The sequence below is a fragment of the Polypterus senegalus genome, chromosome 1 (genome assembly GCF_016835505.1).
Source record: "Polypterus senegalus isolate Bchr_013 chromosome 1, ASM1683550v1, whole genome shotgun sequence".
NCBI lineage: Eukaryota > Metazoa > Chordata > Cladistia > Polypteriformes > Polypteridae > Polypterus > Polypterus senegalus.
In genome coordinates, this window is record NC_053154.1 from 131,708,902 (window position 1) to 131,723,066 (window position 14,165).

The following is a 14,165-nucleotide window of genomic DNA, read 5'->3' on the forward strand; positions in this document are numbered from 1 at the left end:
ATCATTGGGACACGCAAACCCCTCCACCACGATAAGGTGACGGTTCAAGGAGGAGTAAATAAAATCTTTCCCTGTAATACCAGGATTAAGTTGTTGAACATATCAGAACTATAGATTGTATTGTTCTGCAGACTAGGTAATTTATCAGAATTGTATATTATACATTTAATCTATTTAAGTTAAAGATCAGTTTTACTAATCAAACCCAACAAACCCACTTTAGGGTAGCTGAGGTGTCCCCAACCTGTCCGTTACAGGGTATACTCACACATGCACTCTGACTCAGAATTTTTGTGTTTCCAATCCTAGACATTAATACACATTTCATTTAGGCATAGTAGTTTCTATTTAATTTTCATTACCTTTGTAAAGTTTTAGCATTGTTTCTTTCTTAAATGTCTCTATACTCTTTCAGTTGATGTTAAATGCTGTGCATACTTCTTTAACTTTTCTGAAATAAAACTAAGAAGATTTTGAAATTTTATTATGGCAAAAGTTACTATTGTGTCTATCATTAGAACATCCTTTAATTATTGAATATATTGATCAAATGAACAGTATTTTAGAAGATAAAGAATGTTGAGGTCAAGGGTTCAGGCACATAGCTGCCATCACATTGCAAAAACTCCAGATGAAAGACAACTCAAAACTGATAACTTAGTGAAGAAAAATCAAAGTGACAGCTGTTCAATCTTTACTCCTTTTTTAAAAATACAGATGCAAGGAATAAAAAATGTTTTGCAGTGCAACTGATAATTGTATTATTAATGAGTATTTCTTTGGAGTTTCATTATGCCTTTACATGCATGCTTCATGAGAGTGCCTTGGTATGCTGAAATTAAATTCTTCAGCAGCTAATTTTTTTTCTTATATGCAAATTGTAAATTTTGCTAACAGGTACTTGCAAGGCTTCTCTTATCTTCTGTTAACATCAGTGATAGAAATTATGATGTCCTACAGCAGGGATCTCAAACTCCAGTCCTGGAGGGCTGCAGCAGCAGCAGGTTTTCATCCTAACCCTTTTCTTAATTAGTGGCCTGTTTTTTTTCTGCTAATTAACTTCTTTTAAATTAATTGTTTTTTTAAGATTTGTTCCCCAGCATTTCTTCATCATTCCTCTGAATTGCTTCATTGCTTTCCTTAAGCAGAAATGAAATGTGAAGTGAGAGTGGCAATAGAAGACCAACTAAGTCAGGTCCTCAAATTTCAACCAATTTCACCCCAACCAGTTGCTTAATTAGGAGTCGATTCTAGTTGTTAATTAAACTCGTTCTTTAATTCCATGGCTTTTTGCTCCCCTCATTGTGCAATAGCATATATTTTCAAAATTGTGTTTTTTTTTTCCTTAGTTTTCTACGAGCATTGTTAAAATGTTTTGGGGACCTGAGCAAATCAACATTCCTGAGCACTCCACCCTTTTTATTTTCAGATATTGTGTGATGGACACAGTCTACTGGTCATGTCTTGGCTCATTTTGTATGTCATTATTGTTTGGCTTCTAGTTAAGGAAAAAGAAACAATTATTGGGTCTGAGTCTTCAAGAGGAAGTCAATTAAAATGAATTCAAAAGAAGTTAAGTAGCAGCAAAAACAGGTCTCTAATTAAGAAAAGGGTTAGAATGAAAACCTGCAGCCCACCAGAACTGGAGTTTGAGATCCTTGTCCTCCAGTAATGAAGATATATGCAATATCTCTACACTCTACCACTTTCTTTACAAAGGTTCCTACTTAGTTGGGACAGGGGTGTTTCAATCAGATTTCAAATAAAGAATAGAAATCTGCCATTCAAAAGACACACTCTGTGTACTGCATGGTGTCTTTTTGCTGTAAACCACATGCATTTATCTCAACTTAGGTTATCTAAAATTAACATAGGGAAAGAAAGTAATTGCGAGCAATGTCTTCAGGCACCCAGCATGCTTAGCCTCGGGTTTAGGCTGACAGTTTCAGAGTTAGGCAGTATTGTAAACACTGTTACAGCAGTGTTTGGAGTGTTACCAGACAGGATAATACACCATGGTGAAAAGACTCTGGTGATATCTTTCATTACATTCCTCCCTTGTCTCCTTACCTTATTTAGTTGGAAAAATACCAATCCACCCATTGTAATACAAGGGGAAAAACTAGTCAAAGTTAAATACTGTATATCATTCAAGGAACTGTCCAAAGCTTCCTTAGAGTTTAATCATAAATTATTAGTGTCACTGCATGATAGATTACCCAGTTTCATGGTTTACAGATATATTGGATTTAAAGTCAACTTGAAATATTATTTATTTATGTTCCCCTCAATTATTTTGTACAACACCTACTGGTAATGTATTATTACAAAACTAAAAAAGGGAGAAAAAATGTCATTGTGTTAGAGGATTGTATTATACATATTTTTGTATTTGATTTTTATTATACATTTAATTTCTTTGTTTATTTAGAAAGAAACAGTATATTATACATCAAATAAGATACAACATAGGACCAGAATCCGGTTCTTAGTGTTTTGAGATGCCACGCAATATTTTTACATGGAGCCTCAATTCCATCAGGCAGTGTTGCTTTGTTAGATGTAAACACTGTAAACCTAATGTTTGCTAATTTCCATATACAATACAGGGTAGAAATGGTAATTATTGTGCATCCTGATCTTCATTGTTGTTACATTGTTTAGTAAATCGATTTACATAAATATTTTGAAAGATTTTTGTTATATCCACAAAATATGTATTAATAGTATGAGTTGATTAAGCTACATAAAAACAAATGACGCTTAGCCAGAAGCCAATAGATGCAAACCAACATTAGCTGTGTATGCAATTTTTGTTTTGTATTTTTCTTGCTTTTTTCTCCCTTCTTGTCTGTTGTGTTTTGCAAAATTGTTTCAAGTTTTTTATCCTGTTGACTACATAAACTGTGACTAGAAGATTGTTCCCTGAGTGCTAATTACACAGTAATGTATATCTGCCTTTAAAATCTTCCTGAATGTGTCTGTATCTTGAATATTATAGAATGTTCTAAAATGTCAAGAATTACATGTCTGGGATTAAGACATTAAAAATAACAAAGGGACCTGTGAGGCACAAATAAACATGGTGGTAGAACACTGAGGTAAAGAAAATAGTTAAGGAAAAGAGAAAATGTAAGAATGGCAGAAAACAGAGACAAAAGGTGACAGGGCAATGTATAAGGAAGAAAAATGTAATTTTGAAAAAGCAGTTGCACAAAGTTCTGGGAGTTTGCAAGTGTGACAAAGCAGAGGTCAAAATAGAGACAGAATGAATATTATAAAGAATGTTGTGATTCATGATGATAAGATTATGGAGAAATGAAAGAAGAACATGGAGAAGTTAGTAAGAAGAACAGCTGGAATAGTAATATTCATTGTGAGAAAATATTATTATACATTTAATTTCTTTATTTATTTAGAAAGAAACAATATATTATACATCAAATAAGATACAACATAGGACCAGGGGGTGTTGCAGAAACACAGAGGAAGGTGAAGACAGGTTAAACAGCAAGCCCAGCTTGAGGGGTGTCACAAATGTTGAAGCAGTGAAAGAAAGGTCATCAAGTTGAACCATTTGCAGACCTCTGCCACATGACTGTGCTTGAAGGGATTATTCCTGAGAACTGGAACAGAAGTGAGTTCACTCTAGTATACAAATGAAAGGACCATTCATTGAATGAGTTCATTTTAAATGATCAAGCTTTAGGAGCAGGTCACGACAGTGAATGAGAGACTGCTAAAGAAAACAACCAAGGATCAGGTGAACTTTAATGAAATGTGAATGAAATGTAGTAAGAATGCCTTGGAAGAGAACAACATGTTATCTTTGTTTGCTGGCAAATGCAGTAATAGCATAAGGTGACTTAAAAGAAGCTACATCTTGGTGCAGCAAGTGGAGGTGAAGTGAGCTTTAAAAGGTTAGGTGTGGAGTTATGTTTAGTGTCTATGGTGATTGATGTCAGAGTATGAGGAAGCACAAACCATGCATGGGACAGCAGGAAGCAGCAGTGATACTTTTGAAGTAAGATAAGAACAGCACCAGGAATCTCTTTTTGGTCAGTTGCTTTTCATTATAGCTTTAGAGATGGTACCCAGAAAAATAGGTGAAGAATTGCTGTGACAGGTTCTTTTACATCATTGGCCACCTGTTAATGGAAGTAAGTGAAGCTGAATTGGAAGAGTGGAAGGATTCTTTGGAAGAGAAAGGCCTCAAGGTAAATGCGTGGAAAACCAAGGTAACTGTTGTAGCTTTCATTTACATAATCTTAGGGAGCTGGGAGGAGTGTCAGTGCACAATCATGACTGCCACTGGCGTAGTCTAACATCCTTAGCAACTCAGTTGGACTGGTTTGCGACTTGTCCCAATAAAAATAAATAAAAGTCATTGGGGCAGGCTTATGTGTGTGTAAGAGCTGACACACAAATAGTGCTAATCCAGGAAAACAGTACATACAGTGTGGAGGAAACCACGTGTTTTCAGCCACGCAAACAGGAGAGAACATGTATGATGTCTCATGTTTGTTACACTACTACAGAATGGAAAAAAGGAAAAAGTAAGGGTGGAGACTGCAGCTGAACTGAACCTAAAAAGCATTCTTAAAAGCACTGGTGCTGTCAGGCACCACATTAATAGATTTTCAAAATTCAGCTCACAGTAACTTGATATTTTAAGACACGCTGAAAAACTGTCATAGAGTCGTGTAATTTGTCACACCCTGGGATTTCTAGTCATGTAAATTTAATATCCTCAACTGCAGTCATTAAGTTTAACAAATAGAAATCATATAATATGCTACCGGCTTTAGGTGACAGCAAATGAATGAGCCAACACAACAGTGATAGTGAGTGTGAGAGGTACGCTGAAGACATTCTAGGAGCAACCCTACCCACCTCTTCTGACTTTATGGCATTGAAGACAAAAGTTTATATAAGCAGTGTGAGGTGTATTATGCTTCATAAGAGTGAGACTTGGCCAATGAAAGAGGAGCATGAACAAAGCTGGAAAAAAGGGATGAGAATGAAAGATAAGAATGATCAGATGGATGTGTAGAGTGGCATGGAGTGAATGCTGTATTAAGAGAAAAACTTGGTATGGTCGGAATAGGCTGAGGAGAATTTGTCTATGGGGAGTGAAGAGGTTCACCAGATTTGAAGTGCAGGGGGGAGTCTGAAAGGGAGGACAAGGAAGATGTGGTTGTAGGTGGTGTCTGTTTATATATTAGAGGGGTCTCTTTTTTGGTTGCCAAAAACTATGGAGAGAGGCGGAAAAAGATTTGTGGGGTAACTGACTAACCTGGATAAACCCAGCAAATGGTGATTAAACTGGTTATTATATACAGTATACTCTATTTAAATACTTAAAGAAGGAGCTGTTATAACTTTGACAAAGTGGCATATTTTATCAGATGTATAAGAGTGTCACTTTGGGAAGAACTTGCCTTGATTTTATCATGCTGTGTGTAGACAAAGAATTGTTATTAACTAATAGATTAAAAAGATATTTAAGCAGTAACTAAGACTGGGAATTACCTGGAACCTCACAATATAATATTATCATAATACATGGTTCTAATATTAAAATGTCTGTTTAAATACATGTTAATGTTTAAAATTAAAAAGTATTTTCATTTATTTTAACAATATATTGCATCTTATTTTTTATTTTAGCATCATTCATTAAAAATTTGAAATGTTTCACTTAGAAATTAATATAAAGTCCCTACCTCTGCACAAGCAAAGCAGCTTATTTTTTAATTGCTGTTTTTTTTCTTTTGGAATATTTGATTATCCTTTGAGGAACATAGTGGAATATCTGACTATAATATTATTTAATGATGTATATTTCTTTTTTATCATAATAAAAATAACTAAAGAAAGCAAGACATTTCATTTCTGAGTCATTTGACACCCACACTTCACTTGGTTTATCCTGTTAATACTGTGATTTTTGTTTAGATAGATAGATAGATAGATACTTTATTAATCCCTAGGGGAAATTCACATACTCCAGCAGCAGCATACTGATACAAAAAACAATATTAAATTAAAGAGTAATAAAAATGCATGTAAAAACATACAATAACTTTGAATAATGTTAGCCTTTTCACCCTGGAACTGAAGAGTCGCATAGTGTAGGGGAGGAACGATCTCCTCAGTCTGTCACTGAAGCTACTCCTCTGCCTGGAGATGACACTGTTCAGTGGATGCAGTGGATTCTTCATGATTGACAGGAGTTTGCTTAATGCCCGTCGCTCTGCCACAGATGTTAAACTGTCCAACTTTACTCCTACAATAGAGCCTGCCTTCTTAACAAGTTTGTCCAAGCGTGAGGCGTCTTTCTTCTTTATGCTGCCACCCCAGCTCACCACCGCGCAGAAGAGGGCACTCGCCACAACCGTCTGGTAGAACATCTGCAGCATCTTACTGCTGATGTTGAAGGATGCCAACCTTCTCAGAAAGTATAGTCTGCTCTGAGCTTTCTTACATAGAGCATCAGTATTGGCAGACCAGTCCAATTTGTCATCCAGCTGCACTTCCAAATACAGTATTTATAGGTCTGTACCTATATGTTTATGTTTATGTTTCAGAGGTAAATTCATTTCTTTTTAACTACATAAAAATGACAGACAATGTTATAAACTATGTTCTGTTAAGTCAGATGTCTTGAGGCGAGATAAGTATACTCACTAATCTTGGTACCAGAGAGTGTATTGGCACATGCAAATAGGAATTTCTCTGTATGCATGACAATAAACCTTTTTTAATCCTATATTATTTTCTTTTTAGAAAAGGTAGTTATACGGGATTTAATTTACAAGCTTAAATAAAATAATCCATGTTCATTGTCACATTTACAAAAATGCCAGAGCCTAAATGTGTAGCCCACTGGTCATTGCTATTATTACACAAACACTCTTTCTCCATTTTCCGAAAAGAAATATTGAGCAGACAGTAACATGGAAGAAGGGAAACTCAAGCAAAATGCTGTGCACTGAGGCAGAAATGTCTGTGTTTCTTGTTTACTTCAGCATTTTTTACTGAAGTAATTTATAAATAATTTTATAGACCATTACATTTAATCTTTTTTTGCATAGTGTCAGGAACAATTTGGTCTGGAAAGTTCATTACTTATAGCAACTTAATCCTTCTTTTATTTACTGTTATTTATATATTATCTAGAAACATATTTTTGATTTCTTAACCATTTTTAAAACAGAATAAACACTGATTATTGCATGTTGCAGTACTTAAACCATTATTGTATTTGAAATTGAAAGTCTGCCTTTGTATTAGTATACTCTTACTACTCTAATATAGAAATTATTTGATTAGTTACATAATTACAAGCATAATACTGTATAACTATTTTAAATGACCATAGAGTTCCATCCAATTCTAAGTACAGTATTACAAACAAGCACATCTCATCTTAATCTATGTAACAGTTTAACTTTCACTTAGTGGGAAATTTTTTTTATACCTAAGCTGCTATTTTTGTTGCCATTGATGAATACTTAGTATAATATATAGTAAATATAAAACAGTTTAGGCAGTTTTTCTAACTCAAGGTTTTTTACAGATCCAACACCACCAGAAACACCAAAAAATGTAAGAATTGGCAGCGTTACCAACCGGTCTGACGGAACACTGCAGGTGAAAATATTTTGGGATCCCCCTCAAGATGATGACCTGTCCATCCATCACTATAAGGTCTCCTGGAGTCCAAAGATACTAAGAAAAACCCCGATGGCAACAAAGAAGGAAAGATTAAAACTAACACAAGGAGTAAGTAAGAAAAGCTTTAACAAAAACATTAGATATCATTTTAATATAGGATTAGCACCAAATTATACTTTTACGACATTGAGACACATGGAGGTCTTTTTTATGCTTCTCTTTCATTTTATTATCTTGTGATGGTAAGAGACATGCATTTTTTTCACTGACAGAATACTATTTCAGTTTAATAATGGATTTTATTTTAAGTAGAATTAATATTATCAAATTATATACAAACCTGTTTTGTCCCTATTTCTGGCTTTATGCATTTGAAACATACTGAGATGCATTGTTCCCATAAAGGTCTGCACTTTATACTTTTGAATCTCAGTTTTCTAACATTGTAGAATATCATATTTTTTAAATATCAGTAACTGGAAAATATTTTATTGTCACGCTATATATTGAAGGTAAGTCTTTGTGCAGTTTACATTATTCAAATTTCTAAATGTAAAAAGTTTCAAAAATAATTAAAAATATTATATCAAAAATTAGCAAAACACTGCACACCTTAGTTAAAGGCTTGTTTATGTCTCACAAGACACTAAAGTATAACAGCAGTTGATTTTTTTTTTTGTTTCTAGCATTAGAAAACTACAAATAATGCTTCACCCGACAGTATACATTGCAGATATTAGGAAAAAAAAACAGCCTTATGGAGTTGTAGCATTTTAAGGTCAAAATATGAATGCTCAGTGATGTCTTTTACTGCCAAGCTTAACCAATATTTTATCATCATGTATATTGGAATAAATAACTACGAATATGATTTCATTTTTACAACTACTACAGAATACTTCGGAAATACAGTTGGAGGGTTTCCAGCCTAATGTGGAATACCTTATTCTGGTTCAGGCTGTATCTTACTGGGGCCAGAAACGCTTGAAAAGTGCAAAATCCCAGCTTGTTCTGATGGCTGGACAAGGTATTTTAATATTTTTTTCCTATTGATGTTGCATAGAAAGATCTTTTAGCTGTATTGTACTTTGTAATCTATTGTTATATATGTATGATGTTGCTACAGTATAACTTCCTGTACATAGACGACAGTTCTTTGTAATGAACACATAAGTGAATTTTGTTTCAAAGCGAATGAGCAGAAATAACTGCTCCACTGTAGCGTTCGGTGTGCATCTTGGAGCCTCCTCCACAGAAAAAGGTGAATTAAGTAAAAGTATGGTAAAGGAATGTCTTTTTGACAAACACTATTAATTTCTGAATTTCTTTTACATGTGTCATACTACCACATTTGTATTTTAATTCCAAAAAAGAGAAGAAAACAATTAAAACTTTAGATCAATTAGAAGTAAAGTTGACCATTGACTTGTGAAACTGGTTCAAATGAAAACCTGCAAGCTTCTGTGAAAAGAGTGACACACATGGTCGTGTTTGAGAATTGCTGTATCTTCCCAATTCCTCTTTACAACCTAATCTCTAGTTTCAAACTGTTAAAACTGGATGGTTCTTATCATGTATGTTGGCAAATTTAACATTGCCATTGTACTACATGTCACATTTGTAAAACACCAAAATACTCATGAAAAGACACAAAGACTCACCACAGAAGTGCAAAGAAGTATTGAAAATGTTATAACAGCACTGGCAAGTGGCGTCACCAACAGTATCACCTGACATTTCATCATGCAAATAAGCATGATTTAAAATGAAACATAACATCATACTGTTAATCTTTGATATTAAAATGGTCAAAAATGATACCCCACATATTTATGTTTGAAATGTATCCTTTTTAACCTTCAGGGAGAGGCTCTTAGAAGGCTAAGACGACCAGTAAAGAATTAGATATCAAAAATATTATCATATGCATGATCAGCAACCTTGAAATAGAATAAAATGACACTCCGTATACCTATATTACTGATCCCGATTTTGTTTTTTTTTAGTTTTATAAAAAGGAGTAAATTTAACCTCTCGTATCCAATTAGGGGGCAACCCCCTGGAGTTGGTTGATGTAGCTTTCACAACTTCAAGTCTTTCTGATCGTTTCTGCTAAAGACAGCAATTGGTTTATCTCTTTATCCATCCATCCATCCATTTTCAAACCCGCTAAATCCGAATACAGGGTCACGGGGGTCTGCTGGAGCCAATCCCAGCCAACACAGGGCACAAGGCAGGAACCAATCCTGGGCAGGGTGCCAACCCACCACAGGACTTATCTCTTTATCATAAGGGTTTAATTTTATAAAATGGCCTAGAAATGAAGGGTTTTTGTGTCCAGAGGACCACAAATAAGGAGAACCCCAAAAAGCTTGATGTCTTACATAATTAGACATCAAGACAAGTCATATGCTGGAGGGTTTATCCTACTGGTGAGTCCTTTCAAAGCATTCATATGTTGTTCTTATGAACACAATAGTGGCACCATCTTTACTTCACTGTTCTTTTCCATTATCAGTAGTTCCCATTATACTGTTTATTTCTAGTCAAGACCAGATAAGGAAAATTGGCATTTATTAGAAGGAAACTTTTTCCTAGACTTTTTTGACATCTCAAAACCATTTTATCTCTGTAATCAAAAACATTAACAGAATCACCTTCAGATGAGCACATTAGTGAGGACTGAAAGTTGCAATAATGTATAGAGTAAATCAAATCTAAATATGTTATTTTCACACTTCAAATAATAATGTTAGTGACTTATTTCGCCATCAACCTCACATATTAAATTTTGTGAATTAGTGACATTTTCTTCTCTTTCACTGTGCAAAGTATTCTTACCAGCATGTTGTTGTCTGCATTTGATTTTCATTTCAGATTCCATTTCTTACAACCACTCAGTCCCACTCTTGGAAGTTTCTAATGAATTGCCAAGTTCACATGTAACACCAAGCATTCGGAGACTGGAAGCTGCAGCTCCTCACTACTCTAATCATCAGCTGCAAGTTAAAGTGTTCTGGAAAAAGGCACATGATGGTGAGCATCAGCGTAATCTTGATAAGGTCTAGTCTAGGAGACACTGAATCAGTCTTCAGATAAGCTTTAAGAGTGAACACATTGCTTTTCACAGAGTGGTGCTGACCCAGGAGGTTTCACAGTCACTGCATATATGAGAAGAAAAAAAAAAAACAGAACTAAGATATGTATTTATAAAACACTGGCCTATTGGGATTGTGAAAGTAAGAAAAATGAATGTTTTCTGATGAAACTTTGCAAAAATAATCTTTAAATATCTTGTCAGTATTTTGTATTTTATACAAAGAACTAAAAAAGTTGAAACGACTAAGTAAAGGTGTCATCTGTTTTTGAAACTTTGGCAATACCAGCCGTTTTAGTCTTCCAGTCTTCATATGGTTTTTAAGGAAGATCATATTCTTTGAAATTACCTTTAAATGAAAATAACAGAAATTAGTGTTTTTAGTACAATGCATTTATTAACAAGTATCTTGAATACTGGAAAAATGATTGACCTCTAACCCATTGAGATATCCCTGGTTTAGCAGTAAAACATGCACTCTGGCATTTTGAATCTTGTCGTTATTTGTCTAATGTGGAATAATACAACACTCACTCCTACAGGCTAGTTTACCTTTATCGGTTAATTTAACACACACAATAATAAAACATAAAGAGCAAACTGGAAATTACAATTCAAAATAGGTTCCCTGGAAGTGCAAGGAAACCACTGGAATAACATGAAACGTGAACGTATCAATAGTTTGAAAATCAGCTTGCAGTGCTTGAGTTTGAATCGTTACTCCAGGCTCAAGCGTATTGCTAATACGTCCAAATATCTCTGGAGACCCATTGACGTCAAAGGCCTTTTGACAACAGCCAATTTTGCATTTGTCCTACATTTCACATAGCTGAAGCTTGTTACTTTATGTTTCTACAGACAATCATGGTGATACTGATTCCTACCTCCTCACTTGGACACCTCTGTTCTGTTCCAAAAATACAACGAAAACTAAGCAAAAGGAAAATGTGCAGGTTTGTAACATTGCAGCTTCGTCATTCATAAGACTTTAATGAAATCTAACCTGATTTATGTGCAAGGATAAAACATTTTAGACATTTGTGTATAAAAGTGTGTTGTTTTTATGTAAAATGTATAAACAGCCTTGTTGTAATGCATAAGGAAGATAATGTTAGATTGGCTCAGTTCATAGTCCTGCATTGTCACCCACATGTTCCACTTTTCAGGGACGTGAATGAGGTTCACTGGCAACCCAAAGTGCCAGTTAAAATTCATTACCCTATCTGCCACCTGAGTTACTTGCTGACCTTCTCCTAAGATGTCAGCAAACACTTAAGATGCTTATGTCCTACTACTGGAACCCCATTGAGTACTGATAACGAAGTCTGTGTTCATTTCCTAGCCTTGATTCAAACAAAAATAAAGGACTGTGACCTCTGGTGGTACTCGTGTCCTCAGTCCAATACTGGGATCTTTCATTCCTGTCTCTGTACTGGTTTCTGTACTCTTCTAGTAGCTGTTTTCATTCTGACTGATGTACCGTGTTGACGTTTGGACAAGTTGAGTTACTTGACAGTCTGGGGTTTGGCAGCTTGTTTTTATCAATAAAATCATTTTCAGATTTCTTATACATGTTCTTTGAGAACAACACATTACGTTTCTTTGATATCACTCTGTTTCAAAACATTACAAGCAGCCTTTTTACAGACTAAAAATTATATGTGAAGGATATTCTTGTACTATAATTTTACGTTATCACAAGTTTAAATCTAAAAGATAAAATAATACCTATTTTCAGCTTTAATGTCCAGAAAATACTAAGATTTAAAACAATTTCAGAAATGCTGTCACTTACAAATGTACTTTTAGAAGCAGATAACCCATGTATGATTCGGTAAACTGAAAAACTGATAACTATTTTGTCAATCATTTGCTGCTCATTTGTCTCTTTATCAGGCTGTAATTTTAAAAAGTGTTAAATGCTATGTCAGTTGCAAAGTTTATTGGCATGCTGTAATGTTTATGTACAACGTACATGAAATGCCATGCGTATCCTTTTTATAAAAAAGAATCCATTAATTTAATCTGTGTAAAAATCATGAGACTGCTAGGAACATTTGATAGGAAATAAGTAAGGAAATATAAGGAGACACAAGCCGTTCTGTCTCATACACGCTCATCTAGTGATGTCCTGATAGTGTCCTGATTTGGTCATTTTCATTTAACTAACTGAAAATCAGACATTCTTCAAAAGGAGAAAAACATTCAAAGTTTAAAGTGAATGAGATGTTAACGTATTCCACAGCATATTTTGTTTAACCAAGTATTTGCAGTTTCTATGTGGATTGTTCGGTCTGTCTATTTTTACACCTACTCAGTCCACACTCATAGCCACTGAGAGTTTGAGTCTTTCCCAGCAGCAGTGAGCCAAAGCAGGAATCAGATCAGGATGGAATACCAGCCCATTGCAAGAACACTCACAAACACAGACGCCCACACGTATAGTACTGACACAGGACCAATCTAGAGTACAAATGAACATAACTTTGTTTGTAATGGTGTAGCAGCACCTATGCACTCCGAGAACAGCCTACACAAATGCAGAGAACAGGGAGAAGTGAGGGAGATTGTGCAAATTCCACACAAGCGTTGCTCTGGCCAGGATTCAAGCCGTATCTTTTTGAGTTGTGAGGCAATAACATTAACTGCTGCACCAACCAGTAAACAGCTCAAAAAAAGAAATTGTGCTTTTGTGGTAGTATGAATTTGACTATACTTATTTAATCAAAGTGAAATACTTCTAAGAGTGCAAAATGACACTGGCATTTCAGTGTATTTAATTGCTGTTTTCTAATTAATGTTTTGATCTTAGTAACCTCTGTTTTGACTCATGTTCTTGTCGTCTACATTCAGGGGACACATTTTGTTATCACAGGACTAGCATTTGCCTGCAAATACAAAGTAACTGTGCAGCCTGCATCTGCTGCTGAAGAGGGAAATGAAGCAATGGTGTTTGTGACCACTCCGCTGTGTAACTCTGTGAAACTCAAGGGAGCAAGAAACACAGCTTGTCTTCAAGATGGTGAGTAAGTGTTTATTGAACAAAACACCCTAGAATCTCTCGAGTCTTATCTAAACAACATTTTGAAATCATTAGGAATTGACCCCTTCAAAAATGAATATTTTCTCAAGCTGTTTGGTCCAATTTAGGAATGCTCATTACATAAATAATTTAAAGTAAAGCATATTTTTTGCTCTTTAATTTCTTTTTAAAAATATAAAATGTGTATCTTTAAAAGTCCCACTGAAATAATTTACCCAGAAATAAAATATTACTACTTGATTTCTGTCTGGAATAGCTGTAGTCTTATAGATTTTCCATATTGCTAAAGCTATTTCATAAATATTCTTATCTGATTTTTTGTTAAACATATCATAATAATGGACC

General features: G+C 34.7%; 1 protein-coding gene across 3 annotated transcripts in view; it reads left to right on the top strand.

Moving 5' to 3' along the window:
• anos1b (anosmin 1b) overlaps window positions 1-14,165 on the top strand; it is a 119,452-nt gene that overhangs the window by 90,873 nt on the left and 14,414 nt on the right. For all 3 annotated transcript variants that reach the window (XM_039758243.1, XM_039758235.1, XM_039758250.1), the window contains exons 7-11: window positions 7,583-7,788; window positions 8,575-8,707; window positions 10,558-10,716; window positions 11,636-11,730; window positions 13,631-13,799. In XM_039758243.1, the coding sequence (XP_039614177.1) occupies window positions 7,583-7,788; window positions 8,575-8,707; window positions 10,558-10,716; window positions 11,636-11,730; window positions 13,631-13,799 (762 nt within the window). The remainder of the gene's footprint in view (window positions 1-7,582; window positions 7,789-8,574; window positions 8,708-10,557; window positions 10,717-11,635; window positions 11,731-13,630; window positions 13,800-14,165) is intronic.